This window comes from Podarcis raffonei, chromosome 4 (assembly GCF_027172205.1).
Source record: "Podarcis raffonei isolate rPodRaf1 chromosome 4, rPodRaf1.pri, whole genome shotgun sequence".
In the NCBI taxonomy this organism is placed as follows: domain Eukaryota; kingdom Metazoa; phylum Chordata; class Lepidosauria; order Squamata; family Lacertidae; genus Podarcis; species Podarcis raffonei.
Window position 1 is genome coordinate 31,374,131 of NC_070605.1, and position 21,379 is coordinate 31,395,509.

At 44.7% G+C, this 21,379-nt stretch overlaps 1 protein-coding gene across 1 annotated transcript in view; it reads left to right on the forward strand.

Annotated features, from left to right (window-relative positions):
• Window positions 1–20,472, forward strand: part of IGSF11 (immunoglobulin superfamily member 11) — a 175,275-nt gene extending 154,803 nt beyond the window's left edge. The window contains exons 2-7 of the mRNA XM_053386080.1: window positions 4,847–5,010; window positions 8,524–8,731; window positions 11,126–11,281; window positions 14,037–14,159; window positions 16,377–16,527; window positions 17,644–20,472. Coding sequence (XP_053242055.1) covers window positions 4,847–5,010; window positions 8,524–8,731; window positions 11,126–11,281; window positions 14,037–14,159; window positions 16,377–16,527; window positions 17,644–18,085 — 1,244 coding nt within the window. The 3' untranslated portion in view covers window positions 18,086–20,472. The remainder of the gene's footprint in view (window positions 1–4,846; window positions 5,011–8,523; window positions 8,732–11,125; window positions 11,282–14,036; window positions 14,160–16,376; window positions 16,528–17,643) is intronic.
• The last annotated feature ends 907 nt before the right edge of the window (window positions 20,473–21,379 follow it).

Sequence of the window (21,379 nt, forward strand, 5' to 3'; positions counted from 1 at the left end):
TTCTTTCTGTAGCATTTCTTTTATCTGTTCAGATCCAACCTCTGTTGGTGAGAACCACAACTACAAATTACACTTCATAACACAGGAACTCTGAATTGTTTCTTTTGTGTTTTAGATTTATCTGAACTTGACAGATATGATGCAGCTGCCCTGGACTTCTGCACTGTCTAGTATTGTCCTGGTGGAGAACCCACTAAGCCCTGGCACCTTGGGATAGAAGACGGTACACTGATAACAAATACAGTGATTCCTCTCCACCCAACCCAGGGAGCTGGTGCCTCAGCTTCAAAAACTCAAAGACAGTCATTGCCCTTTCTCTGGCCTTGGTGCTTTGTTCCTTGGTGCTTGGAAAGGGCCCCCTTTGCTCCTTCTGGAGCGGATGGCATCCTAGTAGCAGACTGACTCATTCATAGACCAGAAGGGATTTGTGGCACAGGCAACATCCTTCTTGTTCTTTGGCTGTCCTTTCTCTGTCAATGTCATTGATGCCTGGAACTGAATACCTTTGGTGGTGGACTCTTAAGACAGAGACTACACTCATGCAGTTGTGGCCATATTTCTTTGTTATTTTTATTAATCATTTTTTTCTTTTCTTTTTTGGCATGAGCCTTTGGTGTAAGGATGAGACCTAAGTCCCAATAATTTTTGTGCCACTGTGCATCCTGGTCTGGTTGCCAAAACCATTTCGTGTAAAAGCAGGACATCTTTTTGGGGAGGAAAAAAAACCCTGAGAGGAGGACATTGAAGAATAGTTCACTTACCACATTGTATTCTTATGGGCTATGTGTGAGTGTGTTTGTCTTTAAAGAAGGCTCTGGGAATAGAAGGCTTCTGCTGGCTTTAAAAAATGTTTCCCAGCCAAAGCAATGATCTGCCAGACATTTCTCCTACACAAAGGAGAAACGGAATTGCAACATTTATTATTAACTTTGCTGCCTGATGCTTCAGGGCTGGAATGTAAAGCGTTGCAGAGAGCCTCAAAAAACAAAACAAACGAAAAAGGATTCCACTCTGGTCAGGCTGTTAGCAGCTTAGTCCCCTTACTCGTAGCAAGATTGCTCCCCTGGTGCTAATGTAAGTGAGTAGAGTTCTTCTGAGCGTGTATGCAGCATGCTGGTATGTTTCCAAGACTGAACTTTGGAAGTGGAGATGCACCGGCTAATTAAGCGATTTGGTTAGGAAGGTGGCTGCTGTATGCGGGCAGTTTCACTTACCAAGATACTGACTGCCGGGCACTTCTGCACAACCTCATTGCACTGAATGGGATCCTCATTCACTTCTGTGGGTTATAGTTATGCCAGAGATGTTTCCATGAGCTGTGGCCTAGTCTACTGCTTGTGTGGGTTAACTGGATGTTACAAATGTGTACCTGGATTCATGTGTGCAGCCAGCATTCATGTATTTACATGTACGCACTGCTGAAAGGTTTAGGATCTTTTGCTGGAGTTACAACATGCATTTGTTACATACAGTAAATACTGTCCATGAGTTCTGGCTGCACACATGTGAGAGCAAGTATGCACTTGTAACATGGATATTGCTGGCCCTTTAAGGACAACTTCACATCAGGGTTGTATATGTATTTTTAGAGTTGATGTGTAAGTGTTGATAAGTATTTTAAAATGTTTTCATGTGGCACTGGCCTACTTGGTTCAGATATGCATTTTATTGTTGCTTGCCCTAGGATCGATAGGATGAAAGGTTCATTTATAACTGTAAGTGAGGAAATAAATCAATAAGGTGTATACACACAGGATAAACTCGTGTGTCTATTTTGCCATTTATACCCCTTTTTTACAGAAGCAGAAAAGAAAGCTGTGTAAGAAAACAGTGAAGTATGAAGCTGCAGGCGGCAGTTTTTGGTATTTGGGGTCAAGGGTGGGATTGGCTTGTATTAGAATCTGCAGTTTGGCTGACCAGCTAGAGCTGGTATCCCACAGTTCTTAGTAGCCTTGTAGGATGAACCACTGCAGAGGATGAACCACTGCAGAGGTATCAGAATTTAGAAGCTTTGGCAAAGGCTGTGGCCTATCCAGTGTAAATCTATCTGTCCCCAAAGCATGACCCACAGGGCCAACTGGGAGGGCCTGATCTATGTCAGTCCTCACAGAGGACCTGAACATTCTTGAACATAAATGATTACTTTAGGATTACTTGGGGCCTGGCATGGAGAGTATGGTTCCAATAATTCTTCCAAACATGCACAGATGGATTAAGGGCTTTTGCAGAGTCTGAAGTCTGCACAGATTAAGTTGAATACACGTGTGAGGAAAGGCTGATCTACACTGTTCAGATTGCTGCCATTACAAAGCCTTCAAGGCACTGGAGTGTCCTGACAATGTTATTGGTATGCACTAATACTTAGGGCTGAGGAATGTGTACAGTGGTACCTCGGGTTAAGAACTTAATTCTGTTGGCTGTTTGCAGTTTAGTAGCGCAGAGAGCTTGCTGGGGAGACCATGCATTAAAAAATAAAGGACTCAAAAATAACTTAAACTAGGTTTTAATAAGAAAAACAAAAACTCCTTTTACACTAAATACATTAACAACCAAACCAAACCAGACCCAACCACCAACCCATCCCCCAGGGTAATGGGAGAGCTAGGTGCTGCTCCTTATATACTACACCCAAATGCTGACACACCTTAATCAAATACAACTCAGCAGCACCTGCTATGCTTCACAGCTGTAAAGCTGGGTCTCGTTATCTTACTCTGGCCCTTGCTCTGGCCCCTTAAAGACATACACATCAGATGGAACAATGATGAACCTTTACATTTAAAGAAACCATTCAACAAATTCGTTCTGGAGGTCCGTTCTTAACCCGAAGCACCACTTTAGCTAATGGGGCCTCCCGCTGCCGCTGTGCCGCTGCTGCACGATTTCTGTTCTCATCCTGAAGCAAAGTTCTTAACCCGAGGTACTATTTCTGGGTTAGCGGAGTCTGTAACCTGAAGCATCTGTAACCTGAGGTACCACTGTACCTATAAGTGCAAGGGGTGGTTTTGACTATCTAAAACTATTCAGATTTCACCTAGAAGTCCAGATAAATAATCCAACGTGTCTCAACTCATTCTGAATGGGAAAGAAGTTTGCTAACTCCTAGTTTGCCATTTAATCACATTTATGCAAATAGCTGGTGATTACACCTTGGCTGGAGAATCAGTAAACTTGAGGTCAAACTAGATGAGATGTTAATCACACAGTGATTGTGTGGTTAGCTTTTGAATAAATTACAGGTGCAGGAACAGGAGCTAATCTGGATTGGGACCCTGGCAGGGGAGGGCAGGGGAGGTTTAACCCTTTGACACACACACCTGCCTCATTGTCCCATTATGGATGAGGCCATTCATGTCTTCAGTTTACTTTTTAAAAAGCTATTGCTAATTGCATGGTATTGATGTCTCATCTGGTTTGGGCCTCAGGTATTTAAGGTTCTTTTAGTGGGAATTCTGCTGTTAGGATTCAGAAGACACGAACATAGGAAGTTGCCCTGTATGGAGTCCGGCAGTTGATCATCTAGCTCAGCAATATTTACACTGACTGTCTGTGGCTGTTCAAGGCTTCAGACTGGATACATTATCTGTTCTACCTGGGGGTGCCTGAGACTGAACCTGTGTGCAAAGCAGATGTTCTACCACTGAGCTAAGATGATGATGATGATGATGATGATGATGATAATACCCCGCCCATCTGACTGGGTTGCCCCAGCCACACTGACCAACTTCCAACATAATAAAAACACTTCCAAGGAAATATAATAAATGAACAGATAGAGAATAAAAATCCCACATATATACCAAGTGTTACCACACCACCCCAGCTTTCCCCTTCTTCTTCCCCAATTTCATTCTGTATACAACACTAACGACTCACTTCAAATGTAAAAAAAGATTCTACAACCAGAAAAAAGACAAGGCATGTACTTTTGTAAATCAAAAGTTTAATAAAAATTGTTTGTTTGAAAAAAAAGAGCAAAACATCAAACATAAAAAACTTCCTGATACAAGACTGCTTTCAAAGGTCTTTGGAAAGTTGTGTAGTTGTTTATCTGTTTGACATCTGATGGGAAGGTGTTTCACAGGGCAGGTGCCACTACCAAAAAGGCCCTTCCCTAGGATAAATATATTTTTGAATGCAAATAGGTTGTGGGGTGTAAATAAATGTAGTGGATTGTAAGCCTGTGGGCAAGAACTGTTGTGAATTATTATAAAGCTTGTAAAGTGCTCAGCACTAGTTAAAGACTCTGGAAATAACAAATGGTGGCGGTGGTGGAAGGGTGGAAGGCATGGCTAGAACAAGGAGCTTGTTGAGAGCAGTTCCTTTTTTCATTTTGCTTTTGCTTTGTGCACTTCTATGGTGCTGCATTCATTTGTGCCTCAGAACCAGCCTGTCCCAACAAAAGCAGATGCAAACTCAGCATACATTCTTCCTCCACCATACTCCCTTGCCACCTTTCCTACGTTTACCTGTCAGAAACAGTTGTTGTGTGCGCCATCCCCATCTGTAGCCCTGCAGCTGCTATTTAGCTTAGCAATACGAATCTTTGTCTTCTATATGCCTCCTGCATCCTGCGCACCAAGAGCCAGAGAGGCGCCACAGACTGTCCTGGATTGCTCCAGACAGTGGAAAGTCTTGGAAAGTGGGCCAAAGCAGTGGCCTCATTGCGGGGAGGGGAGGGAAAACAGGAGAGGAAGTGAGGATGTTCAGGGTGACAGCAGGGAAGATGGGAAGCTCACTCTCGCATTTGTGGACCTACTAAGTATGTATGTCATTGTAGGCAAAGGTTGAAAAATGATCTCCTGGATAAATGCATCATGTCACCTTGGTGCCTCTTTCTTTACAGGTCTAGTGAGTTCCCTGGAAGTGTTCATGAACACAAGGAGTGTTGAAGTTGCTCGGGGCCAGACGGCGGTCCTGCCCTGTACTTTTACCACCAGTGCTGCACTTAATAACCTTAACGTCATTTGGATGGTCACGCCACTCTCCAATGCCAACCAACCTGAACAGGTACCAAACTCTTGGTGGAAACACAGAACTAGTTGGCCAAACCCACCTCCCCAACAATAGGCTCATAGGATGGCTTATAAATCAATGCAAATAGCAGAAGACTTGCCCTTCGGTTTACAATCTAGGGCTGCGTCGGTTGTGCTGGTTCCCCCCAGTTACGTTCTGAAAATGTGGAAAGCAGCCAGACTATAGCCACAAATGCCCTTTTTTGGCTGTAATGTGTGAATGGACATCTTACAAGTGTGTCTGATGAAGCTCTGGGGAGTTTCTGTAGCATATGTTTCTGAGACCCACACATTGACTGTTGGTGTTTCAGATATCTTCTCTGTGTTCAGCCACATCCAGCATGGCCAATGATCAGAGGTAATGGGAGTTGGAGTCCAGGAAATTCTGGAGACTACAGCATTGGCTACCCATACCCTAGGGTGTAGGAGTGCAGCAGACAGAGGAACTTCCGTATGAGGAACTTCTGATTTGAGCCTTGTGGTGCCAAACAGGCCACTGGGTGTTGCTAAGAAGTAAGAGCATGAGCAGAGACTTATAACTCACTTGATGTAGTATTCAGATAATCAGATATAGTACAGGAATGATTGGTGAAAGGGCCTAAATCTGGAGAAAGGCATGCAGAGGGTTGGTGGTGGAATAATTTAGTTACTGCATTCTTTTTTGTTTAGTTATGCATTTATTTGCTTTTCATTCTATTTCATGACTGATTTGGAACTTGTTTATTCATTTTCCTTACCTTATTCCTATTTGCTTTTGATGGGACACCCAGCTAATTTTCTACTTCCTTTAACTCTGATACTTTCCAATAACAGCCTACAGTCTACTGGTAGGAAATAAAATGAAATTCAATTGAAAATCTAGTTTTTTCTCATTTATTTACATTGAATTCTGCTGGAATAGCCTATACAGGTCATAGAAAGGTTTCTAGGGTAGGGGGAGGAGAGAGGGAACAGTTAGGCTATGCCTGTGCATCTTTTTTGATTACATCAGACTTGTCAGATTTCAGATAGGTGGGACAAAGGGTCCCTATTTTATAGATAATTTGTTTCATTTTTTAAAATGAAACTCAGGCTTATGCTTGTTATTGAAATACACTGGAATACATGAAGAAATTATTATTATTATTATTATTATTATTATTATTATTATTATTATTATTATTGAATGTATATACCACCCTATACCCAGAGGTCTCATGATGCTTTACAGAATAAAATCAAAATATAAAACTACAAAATACATAATCAAAATAGCAACTACAACAAAATAAGGCCCCCCCCAAAAAAAAACAACTCACATTTTAAAAAGGCATAGGATGGTAATCAAATCATCCAAAGACCCAGTTAAAAAGGAACGTTTTTGCTTGGTGCCTAAAGGTGTATAATGAAGGTGCCAGACAAACTTCCCTGGGGAGAGCATTCCACAGAGGGAGAGCCACTGCAGTGAAGACCCGTTCTCGTGTTGCCACCCTCCAGACCTCTCAAGGAGGAGGCACACGAAGAAGGGCCTCAGAAGATGATCTCAAGGTCCGGGTAGGTTCATATGGAAAGAGGCAGTCCTTGACGTATTGTGGTTCTGAGCTATTTAAGGCTTTATAGGTCAAAACTAGCACTTGGATTTGGGCCCGAAACCTAATTGGTAGCCAGTGCAGTCGGACCACGATCAGTGTAATATACTCAAACCGTCTTGCTCATGTGAGCAACGTGACTGCTGAATTCTGCACTAGCTGAGGTTTCCGAACTGTCCTCAGAGGCAGCCCTTGTCAGTGTTTGTAAAAAGCAAAAAAAAAGGAGGAAAGGGTTCTGACCTCCCTTTGTCTCCTCAGCCTGGTCCTCGGACCCTTGTCGGCACAAAAGAGTCCACAAGAATATCCTTGCAGAGTTTTATTCTTAAAAGTCTTTGTGCAAAAGCAACTGAACAACTATACACACCAGCACTAACCAACCAACCAACCAACCAACCAACCAACCCAAACACCAGCAACCAAACTAACATTTCTCACTCTATATATACAACTTGGTGCAGGCCGCTGAGTCATGCTGACCCAGCTTTATCCGCATTAAAGAAACAGCGGCCATTTTAGCCGTGACAGCCCTATGCATAACGCATTGCAGTAATCTAACCTTGAGGTTACCAGAGTATAGACAACAGTAGTTAAACTATCCCTGTCCAGATAGGGAGGTAGCTGAGCCACCAGCCAAAGCTGATGGAAGGCACTCCAGGCCACTGAGGCCACCTGAGCCTCAAATATCCTGGAGTGCCCCCAAGCTACAAATCTGCTCCTTCAGAGGAAGTGTAACCCCATTAAGAGCAGGCGTTCTCCCACCCATTAGCAGTGCCTCAGTCTTACCTGGATTGAGTTTCAGTTTGTTGGCTCTCATCCAGTCCATTACTGAGGCAAGACGCTGGTCCAGCACTTCCACTGCCTCAGCTGCAGATGTAAAGGAGAAATAGAGCTGAGTGTCATCAGCATACTGCTGACAACAAACTCCAAACCTCCAGATAACCCCACCCAGCAGTTTCCTGTAGATGTTGAACAACGTGGGGGATAGGATTGAGCCCTGCGGAACCCCACATTGAAGGTTCCACAGGCCTGAATAGCACTCCCCAAGCAACACCCTCAAGGAATCACCATCCAAGTAGGACTGGAACCACCGCAAAGTGGTGCCACCCACCCCTAGTTCAGCAGTTGTTTCAGAAGGATACCATGGTTGATGGTATTGAAAGCTGCTGAGAGGTCGAGAAGAATAACAGGGACACATTTCCCTTGTCTCTCAACAGAGGTCATCATACAGGGCAACCAAAGCAATCAATACGTATACATTTGAATTGAAATACACACACACACACACTGGTAAATACTGCTGCTTTTTCTTGTGCTGATTTACCAAAACGTAAAATAACACATGCAAAACAGTAAAACAGCACACAAAAATGAATCTTGATGCAAATGCATAAAAGCCGCTTTATTTTCCCCTAATGCATTCTGCACATCGTTTTTATGTGTGGGTGGGTGAATGTGAAAGAACAGACCATGTTCAATACTCAGTACAAAAATTGCAAATATAAAATAGTAACAGAGAAGGGTTCCTAATGCATCGGTTCCACTCTGGAAATGAGACCATGTATTCCAGAACTCCAAAATGCAGAGGAGGGAGATATGCAAACTCCCTCCCTGCTTATAAGCCTTTTTGTGTCCTCCTTCTAAATAGAAAGACATATAAAATTGACTAGGCTTGACTCTTCCCTTTAGGGGAACATTTCATTGTAGTTTCCCCTATATCTTTTAAATCTATTGTGCAAATACTTCTCCATGGTAGCAAAAGTAGAAGCAGTGCGTAGTAAGTACCCAGGAGCTCCATATGGCTTATCTTACCCTCAGAACACAATTGTTGTATTTTAATTGCACTAAAACCACAGGACACTGAAGCCTCTGTATAATGAGTGAACAAGTCCTCTTTTAACCATTGCTTTGTTAAGGAGAAGTGTCATATCTTTGTTTTTCAGGTTATTATTTACCAGGGGGGTCAGATTTTTGATGGTGCACCCCAGTTTTATGGGCGAGTGGGGTTTGCAATGACGATGCCAACCACCAGTGCCTCCATCTTCATCAACAACACCCAGCTGTCAGACACTGGGACTTACCAGTGTTTGGTCAACAATCTACCAGACCGAGGTGGCCGGAATATTGGAGTCATTGGGCTCAACGTCTTGGGTATGTGCTTTGCTCTAGTCCAGACCACTGATAACCATGAAAAGCCTGAAACAGGAGGCTGGTTTTCCTCGAAATTTGAAATAGCTAGTCTGCCACATAATGGCACAGGTGGGACAAAATGTTGGGCTCTGTGAGTTCAAAACTACTTTCAGATGGTGGAATATTAGACCTTCAGGGGTGTAAGCCTAAAAACGAAACAAGGGAGCTTGCCCTCTCGTTCACATACTGTAACAAGTATCAGAAAGCGCTGGATGTATTCTTGCAGAGGAGAATTTCACCTCAAGCGGCTTTTCCCATTGTAGTACATGGTGACAGGAGAAGGTGCACCTGGCAGACGTTTCTATTTTGGGTCTTTGTGACCTTTAGGGAAAGAAGCCTAATTAGCATGGGGACAAAGCAAACTTTGGCTCTCTAGATCTAAGCTTCTGCTCCTGCCATCACTTAACAGGGGTCTACTGTGAGTGACGTGCGCAAAGATCCAAACCAGAGGGTGGAGGCAGGAGCACTGTCCAAAACAAGTGAGGTTGAATTCCAGGGAAGGCAGATCAGGGTCTGTGGAGTTAAGAGGCAGGCCATAAATAAAGTTAGACAGGGGCCGTGGTTCAAGACAGCAATGAGGAGAAAGAGGAGAAGGAGTTGGTCAGAGACCTCACATTTCAGACAAGTGGCACAGACTGAGAAGTGGGCTCCGAGCCTAAGATTTTAAAGGGCCTGGTGTGCTCAGATGGGTCCTTGGGTCTGCTGACTGGTGATTCATCCTACATGGAACTCTTGGAGGCCAATTTACCAGGCTGTAAACCCAATGAAGTAGAGTAGGGCCTTTCAGTCCATGGGCTGGATTGATTCCTGGCCAACCGGGAAGAGTCAAGTGAGTGGGGCTAAAATGTTCCTGGGGCCTTAGGGATTTTTATTTTATTTATTGTTTTCCCTCAGTCAACTTTTACTTTCCTCACATAAACAGACAATTTATTAGGGTGGGGTACTCCCTTCATTAAACCTTTGTTTCCAAATAAAGGGGGAAATTCAGTGCCATTGATAGAGGAGGAAGAAAGTAATTTGATTTATGGTGTATACTTCATAAATGTAAAATAATATGAGGTGGTAGATTTTATGTCTTTTTCAGATTATTATTTTTTAAAAAACTTCCTTAAAGGTAAGCTAGCAGCCATCAGACCACTACCTTGTGTTACTGTATTACTTTAGGTCCCAACCTACAGAAAGGATTTCTCTTCTTAATCCTTTCAAAAACAGCATCCTGGAATCCACCAAACATTCAGATCAGTTCTACTATTTATCAACTTTCTCCCCAATATTTTGAAGTGTTTATGATATTATTATTATTATTATTATTATTATTATTATTATTATTATTACTACTACTACTACTACTACTACTACTACTACTACGCATCACAGGAGGAGAGGCTCACTGACCATTTCCACAAAATTCCTTAGTGTATGCAGTTGAGCAAAACATGCTCATTCCAGTTTAAGTACTGACAGCAGTTGTAGTACTTGCTGTGTTAAATACAAGTGGGAGAAACGAGGGAATGCATGTCTCTGGTTCACTTTTATCATGTCCCTAATATTTAATTGAAAAAATTACTTGATGTTTCCAAAGTTATTGTATCTTATTTTTCTCAACAGTTGTGTTATCATTTTGCACATGAAACCTCCCATCTTCATTCTGCTACCAGAATTGGCTTAAAGCAAAAAGTTTTAATGATATCTTTATTGTATAAGCTGGTGGGGAGCTGCAGATGTTGTTCTTCCCCGTAGAGGACACTAATCGAAAATGGCCACAATTAAGTCAGCAGTTATGACTGAGCTGGCTCACTATCTACAAAAGCCTTAGCAGGTGACCTCGCCTGTTGCTTCCCCTATTAGTCTTAAGCCATCTGTATCTTTTTTTTTTCCTCAGCCTGTCTTTTTGTTCTCTCTCTTTTTAAAAAAATCAAATCAAATCTACCCATACTCCATTATTCCAATCCTTAAGTTCATTTCTCCACATTTCTCTATCAGTTTGAACTTCCCTCCAAATAAAGTCCCCATGAAAATTAACATTTGTGTCCAAATGCACTCTACCATAAACATTTTTATGCACTTTTGTATAATATACCCATCTGTGCAATTTCCCCTAATACAGTTGATTTTTGTATGTGATTTACCCTAAAATATGCTTTTATATGCACTCTTTGTTTTTGTACACATTACTGGGCTGGGGAACCACATTACAAAATTCATAGAGTTGCAAATTTTGAAGGATTTTTTTTTTTTAATTGAATTTCTCTCCCACCCCTCCTCCTCCAGGGTCTAGAGTCCTTACTGGTTACACTTTTCTGTTGAACGCAGCTCCTGACCTAACTGTTGCTCTGCAATCTTTTCTCCCTGCAGTTCCTCCATCTGCCCCAGTCTGCAGAATTCAGGGCTCTTTGAACATTGGCAGTGACATCACGCTGACGTGCAGTTCAGAAGAAGGCATCCCTCGGCCAACCTATTACTGGGAAAGACTGGACAGTGCCCCCAAGCTGCCCCCGACAGCCACACAAGGTGATCATTGCATCCCCCCCTCCCCCCTGCCCTACAACTGCGTTTTCCAAGAGAGTTGGTCTAATTTCCCTTTGCTTGTTCTGCTGGCACTAAGGTCACAACTTTATGTGGTCTATCCCAAACTGCTGATGGACTACCTGGGTTTCAGGGCAGGAAACACCAGATCCAAGAAGGTCACAGCGGGGAGGGGAGTGATAACGTTGCTGTGATAAGTGCAGAAACTCACTAAAAATAAGAAATAGGGAGAAAATACTCTGTCCAAAATAACGAAAGCAACTGAGCCTTTAGAGTACTGGGTGCCCTCTAGTGGAAATTCTAATCACAGTATGAAAAAAGCACACATACCTTAGAGCAGGGTTGGTCACCTTTTCTGCCCAACATGCCATAAATCCACTCCAGAGCATGAGGCAGTGCCACTGTAGGGTACACCAGTCTGCACAACTCCCGTTATTGTTGTGCAGTCTTATCTCTAGCCTGTTGAGCCTGGGAGTGCAGTGCAGAAGAGGCAGGCCTGAGTGCAGGTCTGATGCTGTGCCATAATAATTGGCTTGCAGAACTGTGCTGCAGCTCAACCACCCTTACTTTAGAGATGCATGCTTCATGTCTATTAGGGATTTGAATTAATGAGCCAGCCCAATATTCACCTCTTGCATTCCTGCTGATGGTTCCACTCCAGTCTGTGAGTGAAGGCTAGTTCACAGATGCTAAAAAAAAAGTGGTTTGCAAAGTGTGTGGAGTGAATATGAGCATGTGGGTGAAGCAGCCATGGGATCATGCACAAACAACCATGTATTGCTTGTGCACTTTGGTGGTGTGCTGAAATATTATCTTATATTGAAAAAATCATATAGTAAAGCAATCATTTAATTGGTATATTGTGTTCCCCCAATGCCACCTGCATTACTGTTTGCCAACTCATTATATCCTAGGGTTATATCCTAGGGCTGTCCTGAATGCTCTCAGGTAAATACTTTCGTTGCAAAAGGGGCGCATTCATGAGCCTCCAGATATATTTCCTCAAATACCGTATTTTTCGCCCTATAGGATGCACTTTTTCCCCTCCAAAAATGAAGGGGAAATGTGTGTGCATCCTATGGGGCGAATGCAGGCTTCACCGACCCCTCTCGCTCTCCAGGCTTCAGGAGGCTCTGCGCAACCCTCGGGATACCGGCGCAACTTCGTGCCGGGCTCCCGAGGGCTGCGCAGAGCTGCCTGCAGTCCCGGGCTTCGCACAGCTCTCCGCAAGCCTGGGGAGACTGGGGCGACTTCCCGATGGGCTCCCTAGGCTTGCGGATAGCAGGCTGTTCTTGGGGCTGGGGTCGGGGGAAGCTCGGGCTTCCCCCGCGCCAGCCCCGCGTCTGGGGGGGAAAAAATAATTTTCCCCCCTTTATTTCCCCCCCCAAAAAAACTAGGTGCGTCCTATGGGGCGGTGCGTCCTATGGGGTGAAAAATACGGTATTTAGCTGTGCTCATGCCTGTTTTCTTCTGTTCACTGCCTGTGTCAATAGGTCCTGGTGTAGATTTTATTTCTTTCTGGGAATAGTTATCCCAGACAATCAGGCTTCATGTAGCTATGGTGATAATATCAGAAGAACATGGGGTCACAAGATGTTATCACAAAGCCAATTCAAAGTGAGGGCAGTGTGTTTCCTTCCATCACTCAGAGTGAGTAAGAACTTTCATCCTTTTTGTGCAAACACACCCTGAAAAAATGTCAAAAGGAGTAATTGGGGGGGGGGGTAAAAGTGGCCACAAACACACACACACACACACAGCCCCTTTTAGCTGATATGTTTAATATTATTTTGTTACATTGCTTTCATGTTTTTAATTGATTTATGTGATGTTTCACTGGTCCAGCTCACACATACCACTAAACTACTAAGGCATAGTATAATGTTATAAGGATGAGTCACAGTGAGCCTTAGGATTCCACACAACCCTCACCTCTTCTCTTCTAGTATGGTCATAAACCTCCACTTCCATTTCAGATTAGCCACAGCTCAGTTGTTTCATCAGAACCCTGAACTGCAGTTAATTTTAAGTATGGTTTGCAGAAACAAGCCAACTTCTTAAACTATGATTTGAAGCTTGTTTGTTTCTAGAAACCATATTTTAAAATTTATCACAGTTTGTTTGTTTGTTTGTTTGTTTTGTTTAGATAACATGGCAAGCTGTAGCTAATCTAAAGCAGAAGCAAAAGTTTTCGAACTCCTTGTGTTCACATCAGAAGGGAGGGCTGAGTGTCAAGCCTGAGACTCACCCAGGATCATTGTACTGAGCTATGCTCTAGCACTACACCCAAATCAGCCCACTGTTTTACACTTTGTTTGGACGTCAAAATCAGATATGGCTCTTGATTAAGGATCTGAAAATGTTTTTTTCCTTCTGGAATGATAAAAAGCTGAGGAGTTGACAACTGCATTTGAGTTCCTTGTAAGAACAAGTGTTAGCTTGTTGATGGCCCTTGCTAGTTATCTTGCCTTATTCTCTTATCCTCAGCTTTCACATACATAAAAAAATAATCTTTAAGAAGAAAATGTCCACTGTAAGCTCCTTAAACCTTAATCTTGTCTGTTTCTGATGCTTTCATCTAAAGGTTATTTTCTAATTTATCTCTTAAGAGTCTTGCATAGAATTTACGATTTACTGGATTTGCCTTTTCAAGGCTGCATTGAAATGGCTGTCTTTCTCTCCACCCCCCACATACCACGTCTCTAATTTAATTTATGTTTTTTCCTTCCTTCCCATCTAGACCAAGTTCAGGGTACAGTCATTCTGCGCAATATTAGCACTGTGTCATCAGGACGTTACCAGTGTGTGGCTTCTAATGTCATCGGAAGCAGCACTTGTTCTCTTGAGGTTCAAGTGATTACACGTAAGTCAGTTTTAATGAGGGACTTGTCTTGCACAAGTCAGCCTCATGTCTCATTGCCTGTCAGAGGTTAAGTCACATGTTGGATGCAAGCAGGGTGTTCTTCTTACAGGAGCAGTATGTTGCCCCTCCCCACTTCCTCCCCATGCATTACACAGACATGTAGAAAGCAAAAGAATGAGTGTCTTCCTTCTGTTTTCCCAGTCTCTGTGGCAATGTGAGTCTTGTTTGTAGTAAGATTTGGAAGCCTCTCCCCAGGCTCACTTGCCCCATCATGAATGAGATCCTTGAACCCCATTTTTTATGTTGAAGCAGGTAGCGGGAAAGCAGAAGCACAACTTCTAGTAATGCATGAAACTTCGCTGCATGTGTGGAAATTTGTAGTCTGGAGTAAGAGATGCTAATCCTGTAAATACCTCATTTTTATTTATTTAACAGATTTATGCACCACTTCATAGCATTAAGCCATCAAAGTCTTGTACAGGATAAAAACAGGATAAAACATAGTAACATTATTTCAGCAAACTCTAAAAACAATAAAACCATCTTTACAAATTCCAAAAACAACAAAAGGATTTCTCCAGATATAAAAATGTTCTATAAGTGACTGGGTAACTTATATTAAGAAAGCCTTCTTAAATATAGATGTCTTCAGTAACACCTAAATCTTATGACAAAACAAAGGCGCTTGAGATGCAAATACTGGAAAAGGAAAGGAAATAGAATTTGCTCAGGGCAAAAGAAAATGGGTTGATCCTGCTGCTTGCTTCTTCTTTTTAAAGAGCATGTTTGGGAATGAAACCTACTGCTTTGCACCAGGTATTTGGACCTGTGATGGGATGATGAGCTGCTTGTGCATAAAGTCCTAGTCCCTCAGAGTTTGGCTAAGTCCACAAACCTCTGTCTGTGACGGAGCTCCTTAAGCATGGCTCCATCAGTCGCTCGTAGAATCGGACAGTGGGCGTTTACGGAACTTCTTCCAGCATAAAAGTTCCTTAACGGAAACGCGTCTTCTGGACTCTCGGCGTGACAGTTTCCGGCGAGGAGTGGGTGTCCCTATGGGAGGTCCTGAAACCTCCCCGCTATTTTCGCTGGAAGTGTCTCTGAGCCCTCCCTCCGACTCACTTTCCCTTGGAGCTCTTCCTCTCCCCCTGCTGGTCCCCTCCTCAGCGGATAAGTCTCTCTCAGCCTCTGTGAGCCCTTTCACCTCCTGTTTCTCTGATGGCAGTTCCCTGACAGGACCCATTCTAAAAATAACCAGAGGGCCCCCCACCACCACCCACTGTATTGAAACTGCTGTGTTTTTTCACACTGCACTGGAAGCTCAGAGCCGATCTATCACTGGATATAATTTTCTTCACTTATGAGGGTGACTGCTGATAATTAACCATGTAGAAGATACCCTGCAGATGCCCACTGCATCTGCACATGATGCCTTTCGCAACTAATGGCAACTCCAGGTGGGTGTGGGTGCGCATTGGATGGGGCTGCAGCACAATGGGTAGACTCCCTCCCCTACACAATGGCCCCAGCCCAAATGGATGGAAAAGCCCCACAGCTGCCTTCAGCAAAAGAAAACTAAACCCAATCACAGCCTTCCTTTGTAAGAGCTAGTTTGGTTCTCAGAGCTGTGGCCTCTGATATGGCTAAGGGGTCATTCCTTTTTTTTACCCATCACCCTATCACCAACCTTCAGGCATGTGAAAAGTGCCCCGGCATGCTAGGCCTTCTTGGTTGTGTTTGGGAGCGAACAGAGCCATTTCATGCCACCAAAACTAGAGCAGGAGGCACTCATGAAGGTACATGCCCAGAGGCATCCAGTGGGGCAAGAATTTGGGACAATATCTGCCCACTACCACCACCATGCTGCAACAAAGATTTGAGGAGCGCATGAGACAGCATCTGGAGATGTCTCTGAGCTGCACTTACTTGCCACATTTCTGAGCTGTGAAACTCCAGAGCATTATTGGTTCTGGGAAAACGTTAACCCCTTGCTGCAGCAGAGGTCTTGTTTGAATGGGCTGTAGTAGGCTCCATCCTGAGAGTGCTTCTGCCCCACTTGTCTCTTGGGGTCTCACACTGGACAATAGCTTGTGATGGAGTGATACAAGAGATATCAAGCCGGGCTCTCCTGATGCTGAAAACCTGCTGAGGCTTGGCTGAACTTGCTCCATACCTTTTCCCTACTCCGTCTTCTCATGTATTCCATGTCCCACACAGCTCACCCCCGGAGCTTTGGCCTGATTGCTGGAGCTGCAGCTGCAGGGGTCTTGGTGCTCATCATCTGCATCACCGTGGTGGCTGTGACACTCTTTTACTGGAAGAACAAACACAAGGAGGAAGAGGAGGAGGAAATTCCTAATGAGATAAGGTTTGGCCTTTGACAAGATATTGCTCTATCCCTTCTTTTCCCCCGTCATCTTCTTCATTTATTACAAAAAATTAAATACCACTTATTAAAAAAATATATTGTAGTGGTTTACAAAAAAAAGTACATATAGCTGCACAATAAAAAAACATACAAAAAGAGTTAAAATAAGAAATCAGCTAACTATTGTGGAAATATATATTTTGAATTGCCTGCATAAGACTGATAGAATGGAAAAGTTTTTAGCAGGCATTTAAAAGTTGGCACAGAAGGTGCCTGCAGAATCTCTGTTGGCAGAGTTTTCCACAACACTGGGCTGATGACACAAAAGGCTCAGTTTCCTGTTGTCAAATGAGCTTGCCAACTCAGGGAATGACCAATGGCTCCCCAGCAGATGGTTTCAGTGATCAAGCTGGGATATAAGGGTTGAGGTGCCTGAGGTACCCTGGACCTAAGTTGTTGAGGGCTTTGTAAATGAATAGGGATCAAAACAGTAATACCAGAGTTTTTGCCATAGTTTCTTTCCAGCTGAGCTGCAAGGAAGGTTCCTCCTACCTCTGTCAGAATAATATTTTAGCGTACACTAATTTCTTTCATGATTCTCTCATTACTAGTAGTGGCTTGACCACCCAGAGTCCTGGCACAGGCATAAAAGCCAGCTCCATCCATAATTTGTTCCTTAGGTGTTGCCAAGTGTTGACATGTGAACAAATACATAATTCCTGGTAATTGATCAGTAGTGGGAGTCAAAGGCAAGTGCTTATGGGGTTCCCCACTTACACCCCATTGATAAGGGGAAATGAAACCAAAAAGACACCTAGAAGTGCATGACCAGCATTGCTCAATTCTATTGTCGCTTGCCATTTGTCATTGTACTCTGTTAGACCTCAAGCCCAACAGCCTGATGCTGAGATAGAGGCACAGAAAATTGGATTGTAAGACTTAAGGTGGAGATGTCAAAGTTGGGCACATCATTGGGCCAACATGGCATCATGGTGTGGGTTATTTGCTTTTCTCCTTGTGCTGCGCCAGTGCAAGGTGTTTTTGTTCCTGCCAGGGATGGGTGTGTTTAGAATGGAGGACAACTACAATGCTAACAATGGCCTCTTGTTTTCCTAGGGAGGATGATCTGCCACCCAAATGCTCTTCATCCACAAAAGCATTCCATGGCGATGCTTCATCCTCGGAGAACGACACTCTCACATCATCCAACACCTACAACAGCCGGTACTGGAACGACCCCAAAGCAAACCATGCCACAGACTCCTTTGCTCGCCTCAACAACGATGCACGCCAGCCCTTCACCCGCTCTGGAAGCACCAGCGCCCGCCCTGTCTATGCCAATGGAGGCCACCCAGCCCCCCCTCCACCCAAGACATTGGTGGTGACAACCAATACAGCCCCCTCCCCACAGGAGATGGCCAGAAGCAATGGCTCAGTGAGCCGCAAGCCAAGACCGCAGCACACACGCTCCTACGCCGTGAGCCAGGCAACGCTGGAAAGGATAGGTGCAGTGCCGGTCATGGTGCCGGCGCAGAGCCGAGCCGGCTCTTTGGTGTAGGAAGTTGGCATGGTTCTGAGGAAAACAAGAACCTGTTGCACCGAGTGGGGGTGAAGACCTGGCCAAAACAAGAGACCCTCCTCTTCCTCCCTGAAATGCGTTGAAGGGGAACATCAAGCCTCTCCTCTGTGTCTTTCCCCCACCCCAGTCACTCCCACTGGTGTGTGATGGTCCCCTCCCCTTGCTTCCCACAACCCTTTTTATGATCTCAGGGGTCTCCTCAGCTGTGGCTGGATGTGCCAAGGCCAAAGGGAGGGGCACACAAGGCGTCACAGGGGGACGATGCCACACTTGGTTTACTAAGATCTACCTAATGAGGCCCCCTCAAGGATGGCGAGTGAGGTGGGGTTCAGAGGGCCCCATAGTCAGCAGATGGGCCATTAGCAGGGAGGACTACTCAACAGCCTTATGGATGGCACATTGGCTGCTTGGCTCAAAACAGACGACGAAGCTGGGAGGGGGGGAGTGGAAAGATGCTGGTCAAGCCAAGCTGGTCTCAGAGGGACAGAGAGAGAGAGAATTACGAGACAAGGGAGGAGGGGCAGATTGGGAATTGGTTTGAGGGTTATATTTTATTCTTTAGTTTGTTCTTGCCACCCCCTCCTGCTTTCTCCTTTTCCCAGACTGGATGTTCTCTTCCCCATCCACCCAGCACTAGTTTTTTGGATGCTTCCAGCAACCCCTTGTCACCTCCATGGAAACTGTTGTGAGTCAGTCCGGCATTGTTCCCCAACAAGCTGCTTGGCGCCAGAATGTGCTGCTGCTGCTGCTGTTTCGCTGTTGTTGAGAGGAGGGATTCATGGGGGGGGGGAGGCAGTAGCGGTGCTGGTTGGAATGCTGAAGCCTCCGTTGCTTATCGAGGGCTGTGCTGTGTTTTCCGGGCGTGTGGCTGGCATTTTGCAAAGAGCTGGGCTTCAGCGCCTTTGGCGTTTGCATGGCAGGGTCCGTCTCCTCCCCACCCACCCCATAAGGGCTGTTTGGGTCTGGCTTGCATGGCCAGTTGAACATTCACACATTTGAGGCTTCACATTTAACCTTCCTTTTCTTGGATCTTTGGGGCTTATTATAGTAAAGGGAGCAGGGAAAAAGAGAGAGAGAGACAGACAGACAGAGTGAGTGTGGGAAAGCAGGGAGCAGCAGAAAGGAAGGCTCGTGGCAGCGCTGCCCCCCCCTTTCCCTCCTTGTGGCATGACTGACTCTTACGTGGCACCTCACTGTGGCAGGCTGGCATGAGGCCCTGTTGCTTCCTTGCCCCTGCCTGTCCACCCGACTTGACAGGTTTCACTCTTGCAATTTTCAGTAGCCTTAATTCAAACTGAGGATTTAGAAAAGAAAAAATAATAATAAGCAGACAAGGGTCTTTTCATGCCGTGGAGGAGACTTAGAGCTGGGGGGCCATTTCCTAATACCTCGAGGAGGCAGAGCCAAGGGACATGTCACTTGAGTCCCGCTGTCCACACCTGCCTCATTTGTATTGCTGACACACTGATCTCCTTAACGGGAAAATGCTCCCCTTGGAAGCTCTTCTTACCAGGCTTTCCTTCTCTGCACTGACAAATGAGAGAGAGAAGGAGAGAGAGACGTCTTTCTGATCTCACCCCAGCACTATGAAAGGGGGTGGCTTGTTTCACAGGCTCCCTCCCACCTTCCAACTTGCACTGGAAATGGGGTTTGCTAGAGGTCGGTCTCTTGCTACTCTTCTGCTTCCACTCGGCTCACCCAGACTTCATACTTTCCTTCCAAATGGGCACAGAGGCATCCTCTAGGAGAGCTCCCTGCCCAGGCCATATTTCCTTCTCTACCCACACACTATCCTTGCAGAGAGAGTCCTTCAGGTTGCACTGGGTTTGAAGCTTAGCTGAGATTCTGTGCCTTCTTTGCTTTAAAAAAGAAAAAACAAACAAACCATGCTCTCCTCCTCCTCTCCTCTAAGCCCCTCTCCCCCATAACACATACGCAACTTGCTTCATTGACTTCCGAGCACACCAGGCAGACAGATGGGCTGCTGAATTTATACACATTTCCCAGGGAGCAGTCTCTCTCCTCATGTGCTCACTGCCGGTTTCTCCTTTCCAGACTTGGAGGTTGGGGGTTTGGGGGGGAGGGGAGGGGTGGAAGAGTGGCTTTAAAAAAAAACAGCAATGCAAAAATAGAGGGTGGGGGTAAAATAACACAGAGACACACATTCTCTCTGCTTTTATAACAACGAAAAATGTAGGACGTTTTCAAGGAATGCTGCCCACGGCAGCTCACACTCCAGTGCTCGGAAAGCCCTTCCCGGTTCTACCTTTCATGAGACTGTTCGCTCTCCTTTTTCTTTGTTCTTTCTAATTGTCTAAAAAAAGGGGGGGAAATCAATAAAACTTTTATTCGTATAAAAGGGGAAACGGTTGTCTGTGCATTTTTTTATTATTTCCCATGCTTCAGCACTAGGGATGAAAGATAATTTTGTTGTGTCTAGGCTAATATACAGATTGGAAATGTGGTCAACTTTTGGGTTTTGCACTTTTCCCAAATTTTGCAATGCAGTCCTCAGTTCCCAGAACATACCAAACTGCATTTTAAAAATGTGTATTCTGGGATGAAGTTTCTTCAGAAATGCATCCGTTGAGATCAGGGCTTTGCTGTTGCCAGCAGCAAAGGTTGACTCCACGGAGTTGCTGGACAAACAGCAATGGTTTGCTAGAAGGCAGCTTCTTGTGTTCCTATTCTCCAAATGAGAGCCTTCCGGAGGAATCTCAATGTACCATCAGGGTGAGCCTTGGAGAGCCAGGCATCCATTGCCCATCATCATTCTCACGTTGGGCAGAGCACCCAAGTTGGTTGAGGGCAGCATGAAAGAATCCCAGGGTTGTACACCTGGCCCCATCCAAGTTAAGAGAGTCTGTTAAGGGTGCTTTGACCAGGAGCTGGTAAACATCCTCAGGATTGTTTAGGATCAGGCTGGTCCTCTGTACTTCAACTGTTTTCTTTATTTACATACTTCAAAGAGCAAGAATAGCCCTTCTGGACCAGGCATTGACCCATCTACTCCAGCATCCTGTTCACACAGTGGCCAACCAGATGCCTGTAGGAAACCTGCAAGCGACACCTGACCACAAGAGCACTCCCCTCCTGTAGTTGCCAGCAACACATACTGTATACCTTGCCTCTGCAACAAATGGTCATCAAGATTGCTTGGAAGAGATCAAACCAATGCATGGAAATATACCAGGCAATGAAGACAACTAAAAGCAGCAGCAGAACAGCGTGGCAAATGGCACAATTACTCTCTGATAAAAACAAAACCACTTC